The sequence below is a fragment of the Balaenoptera ricei genome, chromosome 3 (assembly GCF_028023285.1).
Source record: "Balaenoptera ricei isolate mBalRic1 chromosome 3, mBalRic1.hap2, whole genome shotgun sequence".
NCBI lineage: Eukaryota > Metazoa > Chordata > Mammalia > Artiodactyla > Balaenopteridae > Balaenoptera > Balaenoptera ricei.
This window is the reverse complement of record NC_082641.1, coordinates 117,339,182-117,363,621: the sequence shown is the minus strand read 5'-3', so window position 1 is coordinate 117,363,621 and position 24,440 is coordinate 117,339,182. Positions and strand designations below refer to the sequence as shown.

At 40.2% G+C, this 24,440-nt stretch overlaps 1 protein-coding gene across 2 annotated transcripts in view; it reads right to left on the bottom strand.

Annotated features, from left to right (window-relative positions):
• UBE2D2 (ubiquitin conjugating enzyme E2 D2) overlaps positions 1–22,844 on the bottom strand; it is a 58,677-nt gene extending 35,833 nt beyond the window's left edge. The window contains exon 1 of one of the 2 annotated variants that reach the window (XM_059917236.1): positions 22,365–22,844. In XM_059917236.1, coding sequence (XP_059773219.1) covers positions 22,365–22,388 — 24 coding nt within the window. In that variant the 5' untranslated portion in view covers positions 22,389–22,844. The remainder of the gene's footprint in view (positions 1–22,364) is intronic. The other variant, XM_059917237.1, reaches the window with a different exon arrangement.
• Positions 22,845–24,440: the final 1,596 nt, after the last annotated feature.

The window sequence follows — 24,440 nt, the reverse complement described above, 5'->3', positions numbered from 1 at the left end:
CACGTAAATGTTGTGCTTAGAGACAGGTCTCCTAGAAGCCCTTCTCCCCTATTTCCATTCCATTTCCTGTTAAATACTACGATGGAAAAGTGCAAGTTACCTTCGCAACTCAGGATGGTTTATATTATATGTGTGATTATTAACGTCTCTCGACCCAATGACAGATACGGACCTGACCTCCAGCACAGTCCCTGGTCCAGGGGGAGTCCCAGTAAATATCTGTCGAAGAACAGACTGTTACAATTACACACAGTAATTTTAAGTACGTAGAGAAAGATAATACCATCTTTCATTAATTGTAAGATTTTTTTTTTAATATACTTGAAATCAAACTGCATACTACAATCAATGGTATGTCAGCTTAACTGGCAATACCTTTTCTTTCTTAGTAGTATGTCTTTCAACCAACAGCGTCTTAGATTCAATGAAGTAAGGCACTTGGAAAGGCAGTAATATACTGATATTGCAGCCACGGGATCATATACCTAACAAGGAACAAGTTTAAAATTTCAGCAGTCAGGCCAAAGTAGAAGATAGTTGAGTAAATGAGAGTTAAGATAGGAAAATCACAATTCTTCCAGAAGACTACTTCTGTAGAAAGTAAGGGGACAAAAATATTAGCATGGTACACATGGTACCAAAAGCAAAACAGGCAAATAGCTGTTTCTTGCTTCTGGAACTGATGATCACTGGTAGCTAAGTTGTCAGGACAGGTTAGACTCCATGCAGGGTCTCTGTCAGGATCTGAAATTACCTCTCCTTTTAGTTACTGAAGCAGTGGTCAGTGCTCTTCAATACTGTTTCCAAAACAAGTGTGGCACATAGCCAGGTAGATGGGAAGAGTCTATGCGCTAATAGATAGATGGTGGAGCATCTATGCCAAAAGATTCCAGCACTCACTAAGCTCCAAAGAAAATACTGGAATGCTAAGAAAAGAGCTCCCTTCCTGGCATTTGAATAACCAGGATCTACACCAGCCAATTCCACCTCAGTTAACAACTACATACCAAACTAGAAACCTAAAGAACTCTTCTATAGGCCTAATCACCATGTACCATAGTCCCAAACTTGAGAAAATGGGGATATAAACAAACGGTGATATTATCATCTTGGTGTGCTTCTGGGCTACTTAAAGTGGCAGGACAATGAAGACCTTAAAAAGAGGTAAAAAAGACATCCCTTTTCTCATTATACCCTGTAAACTATGTGCTCCCCCCCCTCCCAAATAACTCACATGCACTATTTTTAGTAAGTAGCATATGGTTAAGTTCTAATACTCTGATGTTTTGAAATATATAAAAACTATTCACCTAGAACTGTAAATCCTTGAAATTTAAAAATAACACTTCTCACAGACTTTACTCTTCACTCTTCTAAAGCACAGTCAGTTTCTGTTTCACAAGTTCTCCAACACTAACCTAAGGAGCTCAAGATGATGAATCTACCCACAGTTAAATCAGTCTTCCTATATACTGACAATCTCTATAAGACAGGTGACCAATCGTCAAGCAAGCTGTTAAATTTTATTATGCTAAAAGACTTGCTACATACTTGCAAAACTGTCTCATGTGATGAATCAAAGCATAGAAAACACAATTCAAGTTTAAAAAAAAAAACCACACACACAGAACCAATTCTTAAGCCTGGGATTACATCTTAGAACAACTATTCAAACACCAACAGATTTTTGCATCTCCCTGGAACAGTCCAACCTCCAAAACAAGACACTAAACAGTATTAACAAAAGTGTGAATAGGTACATCTGAAGAAATGTCTTTTCAAAGTTACATTTTAGGTAAGCCTAGAGACAGGAGCTCTCTGTCCACACTAAAATCACTTGAGATGCCATTTAATCAAGTATCTTCTACACAGTAATAGAAACATTTACTACTGTCTTGGGGGAATATATTACAGCACCATGACAATAAGACAAATGAACAGTTTCTGTTTTGCTATGATGAAGTTCACAGCCTAAAAGGATTTCCATTTTGTCTGCAGCAAAGGTTGGGGAAAGGCCAAACAGAAATTTCAAGTCTGTAGTCAGGCTGGAGAAAGGTTTGGTACTGTTACCTGTTTCAAAAACATTTTATATTCCTGATATTAAGAACAAAGCATAGTTCTCGTAAGCAGTTTTTGATATGGCAGATCTGACCAATGAACCTACAGGGAATGTTTAACCCATATAATCATTACAGTGGTGCTACCTGAGGATTCTGAGAGCACTTTTGAGATTAACAAAGAAGAGATGGCAGGCAGAAGCTGTTCTTTGGTATGGCAATAGAAAAAGCATGAAAACATTACGAATCAAGTAAAAAAAAAAATCCCCAGCCTAGTTGGCCTCATGTGTGTTAGTTATCAAGATCATGAGTTATGTGTCTCGGGAAGAACAAGGCTGGTAATATAAAATTATTCCTTCCCATGACTCAATTTTATCCAACACTTTCCAGAATAGACAGGCAACCAAGAAGGCAGCCACCTCCGCGGTCTTTAGACTTTTTTTTTTTTTTAAGTTTTCTTTTCTTTTTTTTTTAAATTTATTTATTTATTTATTTATTTTTGGCTGTGTTGGGCCTTCATTTCTGTGCGAGGGCTTTCTCTAGTTGTGGCAAGCGGGGGCCACTCTTCATCGCGGTGTGCGGGCCTCTCACTATCGTGTCCTCTCTTGTTGCGGAGCACAGGCTCCAGACGCGCAGGCTCAGTAGTTGTGGCTCACGGGCCTAGTTGCTCCGCGGCATGTGGGATCCTCCCAGACCAGAGCTCGAACCCGTGTCCCCTGCATTAGCAGGCAGACTCTCAACCACTGTGCCACCAGGGAAGCCCCTCTTTATACTTTTAAATCTTATATTATAGGAAAAACTTAAAGAATACCAAGTAAAAACTCAAAAAGAGCCTAGTGATTACATTTTAATGCTATGAGAAAGAAATAGTTTAAGCCCAGGACATATATGGATTTTTAGAACACTTACATCCTATCTTTTTAATTCCTTTTCCTTAGTCTCCAGCACTAAGCTAAACAAAGCAGCTTGTGGGTGGGGGGGAGATGGTGGAAATGGCGAGATGTTGGCCAAAGAGTATGAACTTCCAGTTATTTGACAAAGAAGTTCTGGGGATCTAATGTACAACATGGTAATTATAGTTAATAATACTGTATTATATACTTAAAACTTGCTAAGAGAGATCTTAAAATGTTGCCACCACAAAAAAAGAAATAATAATTATGGGACATAGGGACTTCCCTGGTGGTCCAGTGGTAAAGAATCCGCCTTACAATGCAGGGGATGCGGGTTCGATCCCTGGTCAAGGAACTAAGATCCCACATGCCACGGGGCAACTAAGCCGGCTTGCCACAACTACTGAACTCATGCGCCTCAACTAGCGAGCCTGCGTGCTGCAAATTAGAGCCCACACGCTCTGGACCCTGTGTGCCACAACTAGAGAGAGAAAAAACACCCACACGCCATAACTAGAGAGAAGCCCACACGCCACAATGAAAGATCCTGCGTGCCTCAATGAAGATCTCACATGCCACAACTAAGACCTGATGCAGCCAAAAAATAAATAAAAAATAAAATAAAATAAAATAATTATGGGACATGATGGAGGTGTTACCTGACACTATGGTGGTAAACGTTTTGCAATATGTAAGTGTCAAATCCACACTGTGTAACAAACTTACACAATGTTATGTGTCAATTATATCTCAATAAATTTGGGGGAAAAAAAGAAAAAAATAAACAAAGCAGCTTATGAAGTTTATTTTGACGGGAAAAGGCAAAGCTCCAAGTAAATGGTTATACTTCTCCTCAAAACAATCACATTTTTAGATTTCACATCCAACAAGCCTTTCCCTTACCCTCCACTCTTCCCTTCTTCCCTCCTCCTGTTGACTGGCCAAACAAATCTTCATAAAAAATTTCTTTGAATTAACATTTGGAAAAAATGTTAACTTAATATTACCCAACCATTTAGAACTGTTTTTAATGAATCCAAAGAAGCAAAATTCTACTACAGAATTAAATTTTTAACAGGTGACCTTATCCAAGAAGTATGTTAGTACTAAGACAAAACTTACTACAACTTCCCCTGCAGTAAGTAATCTCCAAAGATGGATGCCAACAATTTCTCCCCTCCCTGTAAGAACATACCACTCCTCTTATCAAGAAGTAGTCTACTTGCCTTCCCCTTGAATCCCAGCTGGCCTGGATCTTGCTTGACCAAAAAAAATTAAATAAACATGACACCATGTCAGTTACAAGTCTAGTGTTTAAGAGGCTTGACAGCTTTTCTTCCTGCTCTTTCATAGCTCTAAGCCACCACATAGGAGGTCCAGGCTATCTTGCTGGAAAGGCCATTTGGGGGGCAGTGGAGCACATTCCAGCCAATAGTCAGCAACAAGGCCCCAGACATGTGAGAGAGGTCTTCTTGGATCTTCTAACGCTGATGCCAGCTGAACACAGCCACAGGGATAACCCTGGCTGATAACACATGAAACACAACCGCCAAGTCAATCCAGAATCCTGAGAAATAATAAATCACTGTTGTTTTAAGTTTTGGAGTCATTTGTTATACAGCAAAGCTGACTGATAAATACCCCTATGTAGTCTCTAAAGATAATAGGCTCAATAATAGATCCTTCCAACAATTATCACCATACCAGTTTCTCAGCAAAACAATACCAAATTTCTAATTTTGCTAAATACTAAAACAAACAAACAAACACACACACACACAACCTCCCCCCCAAACTACCCTGCTACTGAAAGCTACTGGCCCAAGAGAAATATTTTTAATATTTTAAAATACTGTCAAGGGGTAAAGTCATGATAAAAGTAGTTTATTTCAAGTGATCCATATCCCTTCAGATTTGGCATCCCAGCATTTTGCCCAAGGTCCTTTATAACACCAAATAATATTTAATCTTAGCAGGTATAAATATTTACCTAAAACCTCAATAATAAGGTAAATAATCACCTACCCATCTTAGCTAAATTTAAAGAGAGCAGCCATTTTTAAACGTTACATATTGATCTAGGAGAAAATCACGAACTATTTAAAAAACACGTAGGGACTTCCCTGGTGGCGCAGTGGTTAAGAATCCGCCTGCCAATGCAGGGGACATGGGTTCAAGCCCTGGTCCAGAAAGATCCCACAAGCCGCGGAGCAATGAAGCCCATGCGCCACAACTACTGAGTCTGTGCTCTAGAGCCCGCGAGCCACAACTACTGAGCCCACGTGCCACAACTACTGAAGCCCATGTGCCTAGAGCCCGTGCTCCACAACAAGAGAGGCCACTGCAATGAGAAGCCTGCGCATGGCAACGAAGAGTAGCCCCCACTCACCACAACTAGAGGAAGCCCACGCACAGCTACAAAGACCCAACACAGCCAAAAATAAATAAATAAAATAAAATTTTAAAAATAATAAAAATAAAACATATGTAAATGTCTGATACTTTTATCAGCTACATAAAGATAGTAAGATCCACAGGGGTTTTGCATTTTATGACTTTTCAAGTGCTTGTTCTTTCAGAGTTACAATTCCTAGAAATATAAATTTTGGTGTAATACAGTAGCATGTGTTCCAGAAGAACCATTGAAAGTACCTCAGACTTCCTTATCTCAGGGTTTCTCAATCTGGGAAACGACTGACATTTGGGGCAGGATAATTCTTTGCTGTGGGGGGCTGTCCTTTGCATCGTAGGATGTTCAGTAGCTCCCTGGCCTCTATCTATTAGATGCCAGTAGCAGCCAGTAGCCTCCCAGCTGTGACAATTAACAATGTTTACAAGGCCAAACATCACCTGGTGGGCAAAACCACCCCCATTGAGAACCACTGCATTCTCTCTCAGTAATACATTCTGAATTATTTACAGATAAAATGATATGACATTTGGGATTGGGTTTAAAATAATCCAGTAAGGGTGGAAGAGGTAATCAAGAATAAACACAAAATGATGGGTGATGGGTCACATGGTGATATGTTATAGAATACTCAATGTCTGGATATGTTTGAAAATTTCACTGAAGTTTATCAGACATCTGTTTTGTGTACTTTTATATAGTGTGTTATATTTATAACAATGAAAAATTTTAAAGAAAAAAAGGTAATTAAAAACTCTCATATCCTATAGTTGGGTGTCTAAAAACTTTGCCACACAATTTGGCATTACCTTACAAAAATAAAAAGCCTCAGACTCTATAACCAAACCATTCTACTGACTATTAAGAGAAACTCTCACCTATGTGCACCAAGAGATTTGTATGGGGATATTGATGCTTTGGTATCTGTAGTAGCAAAAACTTGGAAACAAATGTCTATTATAGGGGGAATCAATTTTAAAATATATTGTTGGCATATTTGTATTCATTGAAAATGCATGTTATTTAAAATGTATACATTTCTAAGACGTCTATGTAAATTTTGACAACATCCAAAACAGTATTATATGTTGTTTATGGGTACAAATCTTAAAACTAATAAAAATAAAACTTTAAAACTTAAAACTAAAAGTGATATCTAGATCACTTCCTTGATTCCACCAGTGAATGTCCTTCGCATCCACGCAAACCAGAGGTCTGTTCTCCAGAAAGGATACAACATAAGTTCTCAGGACTGAGGGACACTAAGCACAGTCAATGGCATGGATGACGTATGGAAATCAGGAAGGTTAAGCGAATGTTTACACACACACTTTGTTCCAAACGGTCCTGAGAACACTGGAAGCTTTGCCTGTACCTTCCAGGCAGGAGATTAAAAGATTCTTCTCGAGAAAAACTGACCAGCACAAGATAAAGATCTATACAATTCACGGACACCAGTGGTTCATCTGGAGAAACAGCCCTGCCAGCAAACCATAAATTAAGTCCCAGAGTTGCCAAACCTCACCCCTACATGCTCAGACCCTTTAATCAGTGTTTTACTCTAAAATAAGGATAAACAACTGACAATGAAGGATACTGGCCATCTTCAACATGATTCATCTTCAACATGAAAGATAAAGACCAAAATAATGTGAAGAAAAAAAGAAGCAGGAGAAGACAAAGACCATGAAGGAAGAAGAAAAAGTCAAAACAAAAGAAAAACTATCATGGATATGCTTAAAGCTAAGAAAAGCTACTACTTCTATGAAACAAGAGCAGAATCCTTAAAACAAACAAGTAAGCAAACATTCTGAGAATGAGAAAGTCTTTCAAAAAGTGGATAAAAGAAAAGAAAATATAGGAAAACTAGTACAGACACTTCCCAAATTTATCTACAGATCCCACGAAATCTCCATCAAAATTCCAAATGCCTTTTTCTTAAAAAAAGAAACAACAAGCAGAACCTAAAATTCATATGGGAATGCAAGGGATCCAAAAAACCAAAACAATCCTGGAAAAGAACAAAGTTGGAGGATTCACACTTTCTGATTTCAAAACAACACAAAGCGACAGTATTCAAGACAGTATGGTACTGGCGTAAGAACAGACATAGGTCAATGGAACAGAATTGAGAGTCCAGAAATAAACCCATACATCTATGGCCAACTGGTTTTTGACACAGCTGCCAAAACAATTCAGTGTGGGAAAGAACAGTCTTTTCAACAAATGGTGCGAGGACAACTGGATACTCACATGAAAAAGATGAACTTAGACTTCTACCTTACACTATATACAAAATTAACTTAAAAATGGATCAAAGGCCACTATCTCATTCCATCAGGATGGTTACTATTAAAACAACCAACCAACCAACCAACCAACAAACCAAAAACAAAAACAGAAAATAGTAAATGTTGGTGAGGATGTAGAGAAGTTGGAACCCTTATGCGTCACGGTGGTGGGGGAGGGGGAATGTAAAATGGTGTAGCCACTGTGGAAAACAATATGGTAGCTGCTCAAAAACTAAAAATAAAACTACCGGGGACTTCCCTGGTTGCGCAGCGGTTAAGAATCCACCTGCCAATGCAGGGGACATGGATTCAAGCCCTGGTCTGGGAAGATCCCACATGCCGCAGAGCAGCTAAGCCCGTGCGCCACAACTACTGAGCCTGCGTTCTAGAGCCCACGAGCCACAACCACTGAAGCCCGCGCACTCTAGAGCCCACGTGCCACAACTACTGAGCCCACGTGCTGAAACTACTGAAGCCCACGTGCCTAGAGCTGGTGCTCTGCAACAAGAGAAGCCACCGCAATGAGAAGCCCGTGCACCGCAATGAAGAGTAGCCCCCACTCATGGCAACTAGAGAGAAGAAGCCCACAGGCAGCAACAAAGACCCAACGCAGCCAATAAATTAATTAATTAATTAAATAAAAAATAAATAAATAAATAAAATTACCATATGATCCAGCAATTCCACTTCTAGGTATATACCCAAAATAACTGAAATCAGGGTCTTGAAAAGATACACCAATGCTGACTGCAGAATTATTCAGAATAGCTAAAATGTGTAAACAACCCAAGTGTCCAACAGCAGATGAATGGATAGGCAAATACGGTATATATATACAATGGAATAGTAAATAGCCTTCAAAAAGGAAGGAAACTCTGACAACATAGATGAACCCTGAGGACACTGTGCTAAGTGAAATAAATCAGTCACAAAAAGAGAAATACTGTATGATTCCACTTCTATGAGGAACCCAGTCAAAATCAGAGAGAGAGAAAGTACAATGGTGGGTGCTTAAAGGCTAGGGAGAAATGAGGAGTCACTGTCTAATGGGTACAGACTTTCAGTTTTGAAAAACAAAGAGTTCTGGAGATGGAGTAGTAACGGTTGTACAACAATACAAATATACTTAATACCAATGAACTGTATATTTAAAAATGGTGAAAATGGTAAATCTTATATGTATCTCACAACAATTAAAAAATTGGAAAAAATAGATCAAAGACCTAAATGTAAGAGTTAAAACTATAAAATTCTTAGAAGGAAACAATTAAAAATATTAAAAATAAATTTACCATATGATCCAGCAATTCCACTCTGGGGTATATATCCAAGAGGAATGAAAACATGTTCACACAAAAATTTTAAAATAAATGTTCATAGCAGTATCATTCTTAATAGTTAAAAAATGAAAACAACCCAAATGTCCATCAACTGATGAATGGAAAAAGAAAGTGTGGTAAATTCATACAATGGAATATTATTCAGCCATAAAAAGGAATTAACTACTGATACATACAACTTGGCTAAACCTTGAAAACTCTATGCTTAAATGAAAGAAGCAAAAGGTCACATATTGTATGATTCTATTTATATGAAATGTCCAGAATAAGCAAATCCATATAGATAGACTCAGGGACTTCCCTGGTGGTCCAGTGGTTAAGAATCGGTCTTGCAATGCAGGGGACGCCAGTTCAATTCCTGGTCAGGGAACTAAGATCCCACATGCCGAGGGGCAACTAAGCCTGTGCACCGCAACTACTGAGCCTGCACGCCACAACTAGAGAGCCCACGTTCCACAACTACAGAGCCGACGCGCTCTGGAGCTGGCACGCCACAACTAGAGAGCCCATGTGCTGCAACTACAAAGCCTGCGCGCTCTGGAGTCTGCGTGCTGCAACTAGAGAGCCCACGTGCCACAACTAATGAGCCTGCATGCCACTACTAGAGAGAAGCCCACGCGCTGCAACAAAGAACCCGTGTGCCGCAATGAAAGATCCCGCGTGCTGCAACTAAGACCCGACGCAGCCAATAAATAAATAAATAAATATTTAAAAAAAAAAGACTCAAAAAGACCAACTGAATGTTGAGCAAAATAAGTGAAAACTGACCTACACCACCAAACATCATGAAATTTCACAACAATGGGGACAAAGAAAATCTATAAGCTTCCAGAAAGGAAGGTGGTCACATATATAGGATCAGGAATCAGAATAGTTTTGGACTTAACAGCAATACTGGAAGCCAGAAGACAATGAAAATACTTACTATAAAAGTAAAAGGAGTGCCACACTGGTGGTCCTACCTCACACTCCCAGATTAGATCAAGTCATGTTCATGATCCAAATGACAATACATTGTTACCTTCAAGTTGTTCCTCAAAGTCTGAACAATCTTCTTAACCTTGTATTAATGTTGCATGTGACCTCATACAATTTAATTTTCATATCAAGTTATAGGTTCAACAATAGAGGAACTGAAATAAGACTTACATATACTGAAAAAAAACACTGCATAAGCATGTTTTGCGATTGTCACTGTAAGTTAAACAAATTTTTATTCATTAGAGATTTGCCCTGTAGTGATAAAAATAAATGGTATAACTATTTCTCTTTGAAAGGAATTCAAATTTCTGTTTTAAACCAATTTAATCAGTGTTTTAAATATGTGGGAAATGATTTCAAGTCAACCTTGAAATGGATATAAATATCATGGCAATCCACAATTTTAAAAAGAGCTCACAAGCATGTATGATATACTCCTGGTAAGCTCAATTACTTCAAAGTGGATTTTATTATTTCTAGTCAATAAAAGTGAAACACAATGCTTAAAGTATAAATAACCTTTCAATGGACAGGAATCTAGCCTACTACTAAACTCAGTGATGATATAGTATTGCCTTGATGCAATAGGTAAAGTAGGGGAGATTTCACAAGTAATTCCCCATTACTTATAAAAATGTACCCTTATCAAAACATGAATATTTCTAAATATATGCAAAGATCCCAAGCTCATAAATTACCAAGAGAAGCCATGGCTCCTGACTAAACTTTAACACTGAAGCTAAATTAGGTAGGTCTGAATCTTAAACTGGATAGTAAGTACCTAGGTGTTGGTCACATCAGTATCTAAAACTTTCTGTAGACATAAAAATACTTCATAATAAAAGATTAAGTTTCGGGGCTTTAAATTATGGTTCTTTCCAACTATTTCTAAGAATGGAGACTAGTTTATACAGGTTACTAGAATTATCAAAATTGTCTCATAAGAATAACACTAAACTAAAATTATGGTTTTAGTTTTTTCCAAAAATGGGCTATAGAAAATGCCATATTCCCTAACTGGGAAAAGTGCTATGTGGTCACAATCACTAGATTGATTTTTCCATATGTGTTTTAAGTAACAACTAGCATTATTATTTTAAACAGTTTTTAATCTAAATATTTATGTCAAACAAGTCCTATATTTTAATTTGTTTTTTAAAAATAGTGAGGCTATCCACAGGGGAATGGGCATGACCCAGTGCAGGATGTCCAAGATAGGACAGAGTTAAGAAGGGCACCCCTAGGAGAGAGGGGGACAAAGAATTGTATCTATGCAGGTGGGCCACAGCAATGGGAAGTTGATTATACACAGGGGAATTGATCAAATGAGTAAATACATTAACAGAAGCCAGGTTTTTCACTGTAAGAAAAGGAATACCAATATTGAAAGGAAAAAATACGGGGTGAACCCTTTGGTACTGGACTGGAATTAGAGGGACCGGTGTGAACTCATGGTTTTTGACATATAGAGAGAAAAGTAAATCTATACATACACATATTCCCCTAGCTACATCCACTGATTACACTGAGAAAGTCTGGAAACAGTGAGATTCCAAAAGCAATGAGCATACCTAGCATCCAGATCTTGGTTTCTAAATACCATTCACCACTAAAAAGACCAAGGGATCCTTGGAAAAATAGATGATTACAGAGCTAGAGCAGGGAAAGTAGAAGAAAATGCAGGAAACATCTTTTTGTGCCAGAACTTAAAGAAGTTTTCAAATGATGGGGAAAAAAGCAAATTGGGGACAATTTGAGGATTAAAGTAAATGATAATAAATTATTATAACCCACATGAATAAAATAGGAAATCATGAGTCCATACAAATAAACTTTAAAATGAGTAAGTTAAAATTTTTGAGTAACAGTGTGGCACCCAGACTCCAGGTTGGCTCCCAACGATCCTGAACTCCTAGTATTCACACCCTTGTGCAGTCTTCCCTCCCACACTGTACCAGGGGTAATCTGTGAGGCCAACAGAACATGGCAGAAGTGATGGTACGCCTGTCGATTCTGAGATTAGGTTATAAAAGATACTACAGGCTTTCACTTGGATGCTCTATCTCTCTTAGATCACTCTGAGGGAACCCAGCTGCTATGTCTTAAGCACACTCAGGCAGCTCTGAGTGGGAGAAACCCACGTGGGGAGGAAATGAGTCTGTAAGTCCAGCAACCCACAAGGAACTGAGATCTGCCAACAACCACGGAGTGAGCTTGGAAGGAGATCCTCTAGCCTTCAGAGTACTGCAACCCTCGGCAACGGCTTGGCTGCAACCTCAAAAAAGACCCTGAGCCAGAACCACCCAGCTTTAAGACATTCTTAGATTCCCAATCTTCAGAATCTATGTGATAATAAATGTTTATTGTTCTAAGCAGCTAAGTTTTAGGGTATTTTCTTATGCAGCAATAGATAACGAGTAAAAACAGAAGAAGTACATATATTCAAAGCATCTCCAGACAAATTATTTACTCATTATAAAAGGAAAAAGAGTAACTTTACAGTATGAAACCTGGTAGACATCACTTTAATCAAGTGATGGAAGTGAAAATTCTCAGTAATGGGTCAAACTGAAATTGTATACCACCTGACAGGATGGAATGAAAAGAATCCAACCAAAATCATGTACCACTTGATAGGATGTAGAGAGAGACACAGCAATGCTTCTGTGACATTCCTACCAAAGATGCATGACCTAAATCTAATCACAAGGAAATATCAGAAAAACACAAACTGAGAGACATTCTGCAAAATAACTGGACCCTTATCTTTAAAAGTGTCAAGGTCATAAAGCAACTATACTTTAATTTTAAAAAAGTGCTGAGGTCATGAAGCAAAGGAAAGACTAAGGAATTAAAGAAAACTAGAGATAGATAACTAAATGCAACAAGTAACTATGGACTGGATTCTTTCCTATAAAGGACATTATTGGAACAACTGGCAAAACTTAAATGGGGTCTGACGATTAGATAGCAGTAGTATCTCAATGGAAATTTCCTAATTTTGATGGTTATACTGTGATTATGTAGCAGAATGTCCATTTTGTAAGAAATACACATTAAAGTATTTGGGGTTGATGAGTCATCATGTTGGCACCTTATTCTGAAATGGTTAAAGAAAAAGATGTTCTAGGTATTGTATTTGCAACTTCCCTGTAGGTTTGAGATTGTTTCAAAATTTCAGAAAGATAAAAACAAAATCAGAAAAGCCCAAACGTAATTACAGCAGTCACTTTATTAGAATTTGTGGATTAGACGGTATACTGCATTGGATGGTCCCTAAAATGGTATGTGGCACATCTTAATTCCTTGGACCTATAAATGTTCCCTTATTTGGAAAAAGGGTCTTTGTAAACATAATTAAATTAAGGATCTTGAGATAAGATTATCTTGGATTACGTGGGTGGGCCCTAAGTGTAAGATCAAGTGTACTTATAAGAGATAAAAGAGAAGACCACACACAGAGAAGGTAGGGTGAAGATGAAGGCAGAGACTGAAGTGATGCGGCCACAAACCAAGGAATGCTTACAGTCACCAGAAGCTGGAAGAGGCAAGGAAGGATCCTCCCACAGAGCTTCCAGAGGGAGTGTGCCCTGCAGGTATGCTGATTTTGGACATTTGGCCTCCAAAACTGTGAGAGAATAGATTTCTGTTGTTTTAAGCCACTCAGTTTTTTGTAATTTATTACAGCAGCCTTACGAAACTAATACAGATGGTATAAATGAGGACATTTAATCTAAAGAAAATCACTCACTCCCATTAGCATACTATTATTTTAAGAAACCTATTTCTAAACTGTTACCACTGCAGCTTCTGTAAAATTCAGCTTTGATTTCAAATGTTTTATCTGCTATACGCCCTTAAAGAGTTGGCAAAGGAGTGCTATCACTTATAGAGGCACTGATGTTCTACAAGTGGTGCAGGGACATGCTCAAAGGACAGCGGCAGATACTTCTATTACAAGATTATGCTAAGAGAATTGTTTTCACGTCTAGGCTTACAAAAATATCACATTTATTGGAAACGTATTAAGATAACAATAGTTAGAACTTTGTTGAAGAAAATATTTGGAACTCAGTCCCTTTTTCCATTTAGAAATATAAAACATCACTTTACAACATCAGGGTATATTTTTTTCCCTTTTCTTTTTTGGTTGGGGTACCAATGAAGTGAAATGCTAAACACTTAACACTGACACCTAAGATTTCAAGATTCTACCAATTTCATGGGTCAACATTACTGGGCAGTTAAGCCAGTGGTAATTAATATTAAAAACTATCTTTTAGGGCTTCCCTGGTGGTGCAGTGGTTGAGAATCTGCCTGCCAATGCAGGGGACACGGGTTCGAGCCCTGGTCTGGGAAGATCCCACATGCCGCGGAGCAACTAGGCCCGTGAGCCACAATTACTGAGCCTGCGCGTCTGAGCCTGTGCTTCGCAACAAGAGAGGCCGCAATAGTGAGAGGCACGCGCATCGCGATGAAGAGTGGCCCCCGCTTGCCGCAGCTAGAGAAAGCCCTCGCACAGAAACGAAGACCCAACACAGCCATAAATAAATAAATAAAAATAAAAAAATTAAAAAAAAAAAAAAAACAAACTATCTTTTATGTGGTCCATATTTTCTTTCTATTCATCCCCCACAGGCTTGCAGGGTATGTGACACTATCCTCATTCTATAGGCAAGGAAGCTGAGGCCAAAAAAAAATCAGTGAAGTAACTTGCCTAAGGCCACAGGGTTAGAACATGACTCAGTAGGCATGTTGCTCCAAAATCCTACTATTTTTTTCCACCATACCACTTGCTGTTGACATTCATTAAATGTTGCTGGCAAAAACTGAATGCCTACTATGCATCAGGTACTGGGAATATAATGAGTAAGACAGGGACTTTGCCCAGAAGAGCTCAGTCTAGAGGGGGTAATAATCAATCATGTCTACATACTAAGAAACAGTTCTACAGCAGAACCCTACTGCCTGCATGCCTGGGGCATGTTTCACAGAGAAGCGGTCTGTTGGATTTCCAAGGATGAAGAAAGAATTCAGGAGGAGGGGGTGGGTTGAGAAGGCATAAGGAAAAGCAAAAAGACTAAAGGAAAATAATTCTGAGAAAGATCAATTAGAACTGTTTCAATGATACTAATATTTCTCATGAGACACTAACATGTATTATAGGAATAAAGATGGCAATATTTTTGTCCTAAATTTTATCTACTTTTAATACGTCTTTAAGAAATACTACATATTTCCACGAATTTAAAGTAGTAATTTGCCTCAAGAAACTTGCACACCACAAAGCAAATTATATCTGTGTTCCGATGCATAAACAGCATTTAACCATGGGTATTACCTGACTTCAGTGATCTATCCTGTTTATTATCATAATTCAATATATATTTGAGAAGTTATTTAATCAAAGCTTATTGAATACTAAATATTTCTACATTCCCCATGGACTTATAGCTAGAATATGGAAGTTTTAAATGAAAAGCAGAGTCCTTTGATTCTTAAGCCCGAGAAACCAGATTATTTTAAAATAAACATGAGCAAAGCATATACTTTTTTTTTTTAATTAGGTGATCTGTCTGTCCATGAGACAATTAATAATGTTGGTAGCAGCCTAATTGCATGAATATTGCAAAACATGCAGTTTTAATTCTTTCTTTTGTTGCAGTGCACCTGCCTGAAACAAATTTTCACATTATACTATAATGAAAACAATACAGAGCAACACATTGTTTTTTTCTTTTGGCCATGCCGCAGGGCTTGTGGGATCTTAGTTCCCTAAACAGAGATCAAACCCAGGCCCTCAGCAGTAAAGTGTGGAGTCCTAACCACTGGACTGCCAGGGAATTCCCAAGAGTAACACATTTAATGCAGCACCTGATGAGGATCCCTTTCATTTTCTTAAAATACTATTCTTTAGGTGTTTGTTACTTTATAGCAAAATGACAATGAATAATGTTTCATCTTAATATATTTTGTTTTTAAGTAATTTACCTATTTTTGTGCTTGTGATATTATATATTGATTATGTTAATTAGCTTACCTAATTGACAGCCATTTGTACTGTCAATTTTAATCCAAGTATGCATTAGTTCATGAACTTTTGTTTGTATCCATAAATATTAGTTTGAAAAGTGTTCTAATAACATTAGGAAATACTAACTTTATTAGAACACTAGATACGAGATAGGAGGAGAAAGTTTATCAAAAGTTAAGGGAAATGAGTAATAATGTGAGCAATAATCACACAAAGTGTTACAAAACTGAGGTATCCATTGAATTTGGCAATTAAGTAATCATCAGTGTCCTTACTGAACAGTCCCAGAACAGTGAATAGACACTATTCTGTCAAGAATTTTGGCACTGGAAATGCCAGAGATGGAAGGGATAAAGAGGAGGAAGGAAAGGAATCAGCTCTAGGGGAAAGGGGAGTTTAAAAGTTTTTTTGTTTTTTGTTTGTTTTTTTTTTTAGGATGAGGAAAGTCTTAGATAAGTTTGGATGCTTAGGAGAGTCAGAGAAGAGATTAGAACTAGGAGAGCAGGGACAATTACTAGAGAGCAAGGACCTGGCAAAAAGAATAGGATGAAAAGTAAAAGTTAGCTTGCAATGGGTAAAGTATAGCTTCTTCAGAGACAAAAGGGAAGAAGAGCAATGACTAAGGTATACTTGGAGCAATGGCTGGCTCCGTAGTCAAGATCGAATGCGCTTGAATCCTGGCTTTTCCGATCATAGCCATATAATCATAGGCAAGTTTGTTTACTTCTCCAAATCTCCATTTTCTCTTCTAACCTGGGGAGAACAGAATTTTCATAGGGTTGTTCAGAAGATTCAGTCATTCTGATACAGAGTGGGTACTCTAAAGATGGTAGCTGTGGGGTTTGGTTTTTCTTTTTCTTTTTAAAGGCCTCAAAGGAAATTTGAAAGAATTCACACAGATTTCTATTTCCTCTACAGAATAGGTAATTGGGTCACCTACTGAGATTAAAACAGAATGTTTAAGGAGACGGGACAGTGATTCTTAGTCTTTTGGAGAGATTAAAAAACCCATTTGACTGTGATGAAAGATATATGGAGGACAGAACATCCAAAATTTGCATAGTTTCTTATTTTTCTGCGTTTTGGAATTAAAACATTGAAACCCGCCCCCTCCCCCCAAAAAATCTACATAGTTTTAAGGGAATTCATAGACACCTCTCCAACAATAAGAAGAGATGTTGAGGAAAAAGATCTTCTGGTTCCAGGGCATAGTTTAAATATCCAATTGTTCAAACAAAAGAAAAAGATTGCATCCTCTGGATTTACATACCTAACAACTAGGTACAAGTATAGGGCCTGCCAGAAAAGACACTGGGCACAGTCAAAAAACCTAGGTTCTTTATCCAGCCCTACTAAGTCACATGGTCTTTTCAGACAGTAGCTCTGAGAGGTGATGCAATGCTAAAATTTTATGGTTCTATTACTTAAAATCTCACTTGACTGTGCAGACAAAAGAACAAATGGTACTTTATTTCCTATGTCATAGTTTAACATGATTTTGAAGGTTAGTCTGGGAACCTAACCACCAAACTTTTATTTCTACAGAAAAAAACAAGTGTGCGCCTTCATTTCTGGGATGAGGCTGCAGAGGTTGCTGGCAGCATCAGGCATGAGTCAGGTATTCCTATCCTGGGAACTGCCTAGGATATTTTAGCAGCCCTCTCTCTCTGGACTAAAATATCCAGAATTGGACTTTGTCAAAACTTCCTCCTTGTCAGTCAGCAGTACAGTAATACACACTGGGAGACTTTAAAAAAAAAAAACCCTAGATTTATTAAGTTAATGACAGCTGTTTAAATTACATTTAAATAGCAACCCAGAAGAGCCAAAGAAAGCTTCTCAATTCAATGAACCTTTGTGAAACAAAGAATCCTTTTCTAAAGGAAAAAAAAAAATCTTCCCTGAGATTTCAAGAAGCTTATCTTTTGGAGTAAGACAGTATGTCTGGGGCTTCCCTGGTGGCGCAGTGGTTGAGAATCCGCCTGCCAATGCAGGGGACACGGATTCGACCCCTGGTCTGGGAAGATCCCACATGTCGTGGAGCAACTAAGCCCATGTACCACAACTACTGAAGCCCGCACGCCTAGAGCCCGTGCTCTGCAACAAGAGAAGCCACCACACACCACAACGAAGAGCAGACGCCACTCGCCGCAACTAGAGAAAAGCCCATGCACAGCAACGAAGACCCAACACAGCCAAATAAGTAAATAAGTAAGTAAATAAATAAATAAATAAATAAAAGAATGGATGTCCGCTTTCCAAGATAAAACTAATTCAAACAGTCATCTTCTGTCAACCATTTATTATACTGAAGTTCCAAATACTCAAGACTGTTTGCTAATTTGTTTCATCATTTTGACTGGAATTCACTGAATCCTTACCTCTGATAAGATTAATGCAATGTATGATATCACACTTCTAGTACAGTATTTTAAAATAATCTTAAATTAAAATTAGTACTGTTACAATGTTACAACTCCTTTCCCATATCCTTAAAAATCACCCTTTGGTAACTGGCAATCTTAGACATTTTGAAAGTATGTAGTCTACAGAAAGATGATTCATAACATGAAACAGGATCACCATGAAGTTAAGAGTTAAGATGTAAACTTCTACCATGGGATCAATGCATCTACTCAATTGGCTTTTCCTATGACTATAACCATACAAAACTTCACCAAAGAAGTTAATTAGAAGTTTACAAAAAACTACTGATACTTAATTGTACCCATTTACATAAAACAATACTCTGACACTTTTAAAAAGATAAAGTATGGTTTAAATGATTTAATACTTACACTCCTGGTTACTTGCTGAACCTCAATCTTCGGTTATTTTTAATTCATATATTAAACTGGTGCCTACCAATCTACAAAAAAGTGTGGTGGTGTCTTTTCGTTTTGTTGTTGTTTTTAATTTGAACTGGCTGCCAAAAATCTGGATTTGTGGCCTCCCTTAAAAAAAAAAAAATCTGGCAACTTTGGGCACAGATCCTGGCAATAGCAACATTTGGAGGGAGCTGAATAGCAGCTGCCCTCTTCTAATAGCACATGCAATTTCTAGCTCCCTCCAATTCTCTTTGCTCACTTTGGTTACCTGCCTAGCCATCAGAGTTTGAAATCTTTATTTTATTGGAAAATTAACTGACTGACTGGGCTTTTCAGGGGCCTTAAGACCTTTAATCACAGAAATACAGTAAATCAAGTGATAGTCCTGGCATTAAAGCTATGTATTCCAAATGTTATCTATAACTAGCACGACACCATTAAAATGAACAAGGCACTATCATTGTTAAGAGCTTTTTAGTATCTTAACTTTGGTCTGTCTTCAATTCTTCACAGAATCATGATATTCAGCCTTTTACTCTTCCTCAAAATAAAGAAATTAACCTTGTATTTCAATATTATGGCACGCTAAGAGCAACAAAAAGCTTCCTGCATCTGTATAACAAAGGTAAAGAAGAAAAACAGGAAGCAAGTAAAAAAAGGTCTCTGATCAGTCAGACCACACAGTTCACAGAACACATGAAGCCCTCTTCACTCAGAGCCTACTGGATCTTATTTTAGACATAATTTTAATAAGCTCAGTGATCTGGTTTCCCAGCCCACAACAGATGAGACGCAGCCAACTGGAAAAGGGCTGGGGGTGGTGCTGCTAGAGGCAGACACTCAAAGCATCAAAATCAAAGCTGAAGACCGATAATGTCAGCAGAAAACCTCTAAACGTAGCAGGCTGGGGCCATTTGGTGTAGATACGAACAATCCCAAAGAGTCCCAATCCCTGCACAGAACTACAATGGATGTTCAAAATGAAACCTCTTTGGCAAACTCTGTTAAAGCATAGGTCAGTTGACCTTAAAGTATATATCAAAATAAAGTCCATCAAAAGCTTTTTCCAAAAACGTCATGGCATTTAAAGGACTGTCAGATTCACCGAACACTATTTCCCTCTGTCAATGAAACACAAGATACTGAATTCCTAAAGATGCCACATGTCAAAAGTATTTGTTCTTAACAAAATTTTATTAGAACCCAGATGCAGTAGTTCATGATATCTGAAGTTGAGAGGTATCTAAGCAGAACTATCTTCTCAGAGAATAGTAACTGGGAAGGTTCAAGACCAAGATGAATTATGTAAGCCAATTAGGGGATTCCATCGCAGATACATTACTAGGGCTGAGGGTGAGATAGGACTGGTCTTACCCAAGTCTGCATTCAATTTAAAATTGGTGTCATACAAAAAGTTAGGGGAAAAAAAATCTCCATTTTGTTTTCACAATCTTATTGACTATGACTAGTATGTACACCAAAAATAAATTTTATATTTCTAATCCCTGGCAGTCTCAGAAGTTGAGCCATACTTTGAGGATGGCTCTAGGTTATAAATCAGGTGAAAAAAGGTTAATACTGAGTTTTAAAAGTTCAAATTATCATTGTCTACACTTGATTTTCCTTATTAAAATTTTAATAAGGGCATCTTTCAGAGAAAATCTAGAGAACATGTAGTATTCAAAAGAAATCATATTATTGGAGGCAAGGATATTAGAAGATTAAAATGCATGTTTTAAGTGCTATTTCCTTCTCTGAAAAAACCTCCATAACATACATACCAGAGTAGAGATTAAAGGCTACATTTCTTGATCTGTAAGTGGTAACACATTATACTCACTCTTCTTCAGGTTTTAAAATTAAGGCCACAATCTTCTACACGTATAACCTCAAATTGATAACTTCTCAATTAGTCTTTAAAATCTCATAACTCCTTAAAGCCTTAAAAATGCATATGTATTATTTACTTGGAAGACCTGTCCTCAGTGTGCTCCTGCCCCTTAAATGGTTAAGAGATCTTTGCTTAAAGTTCAAGCTTCTTTTAACAAATAACCTGCTTCATTTTAGTAGACTTACTCTGTCTAAAGTCTGCCCTTTTTCATTTGATAGAAATCAAAGTCAAAAGAAGTTGGTGAGGATCTAACCTAATTTACAGTAACCACTGGGATTAATTCCACATTAAAGGTCTTTGATCAAGAATGCAACGAAGACAAGCTGCTGACCTGAGGTGTTTAAATTGACCAAACCTGCATTTTCACTGAGTTTAAGGCAAGGTGAAAATTGGTTCTCTTCCCCTTGCATCTCTATCCCATCCTTTAGGATGGATAATCCCAGGATCTACTTCTTACTGGCTAGAGGTTTAATACAGCCTCTCCAAGTAGCCAAGTGAAACACCAAACAAAAATCACCAGTGCCGCTTCCCCACTTCTGAGAAGAAGAAGAAAAAAAAGATAGTGAGAGGTAATAGGAGGTTACAATATTAGAGGGAAGGAAAAAAACCCTAAACTTTAAGCTAAACCCATACTCCAGAAGCAATATTAGAAAAACCTCCGTAGAGGCAACTACAAATAAATAACCCTTCATCTTAAAGGGCAAAGAAATCCTTTCTAATGAAAAAAGCTAGCAAAATACCTTCTACATTAAAAGGATATCCCTGAACATATCACCTAATTTAAGCGTTAAAATCCATTTTGCGAAGAGAATGTAAAAGGAAACTTTATGAAATTCTCTCCAGTGGTTTTCAATGTTCAGGTTTCTACCTCTACCCTTGACAATTTAACAGCTTTTCTATTAAATCCATTCTTGCAAACTGAAGTGTCAGTTTCTGACTACATTTGGCAACCTCAAGGAATAAAGCGCTTCTCCCTCTACTTCCCTCCTGCCTCATAAAAGTCATGTTTATTTCCTCCTGAACTTCTTACTCTTAACAGTTTCAGGACGAGTTAAGCGGACCGAAGCGTGCGGCCGCTAAGAGGCAAGTGAACTCCAGAAATATTTGTGGATCGGACAAAAAGGCTTCCTCAGTCGGCCTGAGGTAAGGGCCCCAAGCTCAAGCGGTTCTGTGGAGGGAGCCTAGGCAGGTGGGGGTAGGGGGTTTATGGGCAGAGAGCATAGAGCTCTCATAGAGCCTTTGCATAGAGCCTTTTCGACCTCCGTCGATGCGGCCGCCCAACGCCCCAGTCCCAGCACCCCCTCCCGGCACGGCCGGACAATGGCCCTCTGGCACAGCAGTCCCAGGCCGGGGAGAGGCCCTGGGACTCCATACCACGCGAGGCCTAGAGAGGAGACCGGGAAGGAACGCTGAGCCGGCGAACATACCTCCGGCCTAAGCGCGGGCAGCGCGCCCGGGCCTCCGTGGGCGCCATCACTGGGAGTGGGGTGTGAAGGCAGCCCGGCCGGGGCATCGCCGGCAGCCGGGTCCAAAGAAGCTGCGAGCCCGGCGGAGGCGACGGCGGGAAGTGCAGGCCGCAGCCTGCTCAGCCGACCCGCCCGGCAGCCCGACCCGCCACAGCCGACCTCTGGCCGCTTACCTTGTGGATTCTCTTCAGAGCCATCGTGGGAGGCGGGTGGAGGCGGCCCCCGGGGCGGGAACAGGGGCAGGGGAGGGACGGGGAAGGGGCGAGGGGGCGCGAGGCCGCCTCGGTGATCGCGGGTCGGCCGGAGAAGATGGGGAGTTCCGGAGCGCGGGTCCGGCGGGACGGACTTGGGGCCGTGGCCCACTCGGCTCCTGAGCCTGCCGCAGGGGTCACCGCATCACCCGGCGGCGGCCCCTTTATGCGCTGCCGCCCGAGCCGCCGCCGCCGCCGCCGCCACCGCGGTAGCTGCCTCTTCCTTCTAGGCTCAGCGCCGCCTCCTCAGCCGCCGCGGATCCCTCCGCCAGGGAGCAAGAGCCCAGGCCTCGGGCTCGGCCGGCGCCTCTGGGTCGGACGGTCGGAGGGACTGCTTGCTGCAGGTGGACCGATGGACGCGCGGGCGGGCGGCGCCGCCGGGGTGGGGCAGGCGGAGCGCGGGGTGGGCCCAGGCCGAGGGGCAGGTCGGGAGAGCGGGGATTGGCGGGCCGGGGAGGGAGGGCTGGGCCGCGCCGGCGGCGGAGGGATACGGGCCGCCCCTGTGAGTACCTTACGTGCTGTCGCCGTCGCCGCCACGGCCGCCGAGACGATGACGCCGCGAAGCGCAAGGAGGAGATCTCGCGAGACCTGTGGTGAGGGTCGCAGAAGCTCCCTCGCTACGACCCTTGAGTCCTTTACCTGTGGTCCCTCATTCGCGTGACATCTGAGATCAATAAAAGTTAAAAGCGAATGTTTTTCAGATCACTCAACCATCCCCAGAGCATAGACGGACCCGAGAAGAGCACTTAGGTCCATTGCAATGTTCCTGAAGGAGGAAGGGACTTGTCCAAGGTCACACGGCTCCACAGTGGAAAAGCTGGGACTTCCCTTAAGTCGAGAGGTTCGTCAAATCCCTCTCTGGAAGCCGCGTGGCAACAGCCTGGGCACCTGCGGGAATGTGGTTGTACAAGCACGCCGCAGGCAGCCCTGAGATGGTGTTTCCGACGAAGGCCCCAGCTGAGAGACAGTTTGAATGTCTCAGCCACTGGCACGTCAGGAGAAGTGCTCTGCTTGGTAAATTGTTACAAATAAGCACTGTAGCTGTTACCTCAGGGAAAAAAAAAAAAAAACTTGCAAAACGTGTGCTCCAGTAATTAAAACCAACCTTGCGTTCAAATCACCATCAAAAGCAAGCTTAGAAAACCTATTCTGGGGTTGTTTTTAGAAGATGGAGGCAAAAAGCTAGTTCAGTGAGCAACTACTCTGTGTTGAGCCCTGCACCAGGACCAGTGAAATATAAGGCTCACTGGTTTTATAAGGCCTGGGCTGGGAGGTGCTTTTTACCTGTCTGGAGACACTGGAAACACGGAAGAATAATAAGGAATATTTTCCTGGGAGGTGATGCCCACATTCTCAAGTCTCCCCCAAGGTTTTCTGATTCTAAATCTGTTCTTTCCTCTGTCTGGAAGGGACCTTGAAGATCATCGATTAACAGAGGAGAAACTGGAGCCCCTAAGGAAAAGGATCTTGCCAAAAGTCACACAATAGATCATCAGCAAAACTTGTACTGCCTCATCTACTGAGTAGAGGCTGGACCCATAGGGCAGGGCCACCATGGACCCAGTGAGTCAAAGGAGGGAAAAGCTGTGTCCAGTCGCCCAAGATGCATAGGTTTTAGGTTGAAGGTGAAGAGGAAGAGTCCAAAGTCCTAAATCTTTTCTTCCTGAGAACTGTGATGGGAGAGGTACAAAAATGCCCATTGGTCAGATTTTTAAAAATTTTTCTTCAGCTGGGCTTCCCTGGTGGCGCAGTGGTTGAGAATCTGCCTGCTAATGCAGGGGACACGGGTTCGAGCCCTGGTCTGGGAAGATCCCACATGCCACGGAGCAACTAGGCCCGTGAGCCACAACTACTGAGCCCGCGCGTCTGGAGCTTGTGCTCCGCAACAAGAGAGGCCGCGATAGTGAGAGGCCCGCGCACCGCGATGAAAAGTGGCCCCCGCTCGCCACAACTAGAGAAAGCCCTCGCACACAAACGAAGACCCAACATAGCCAAAAA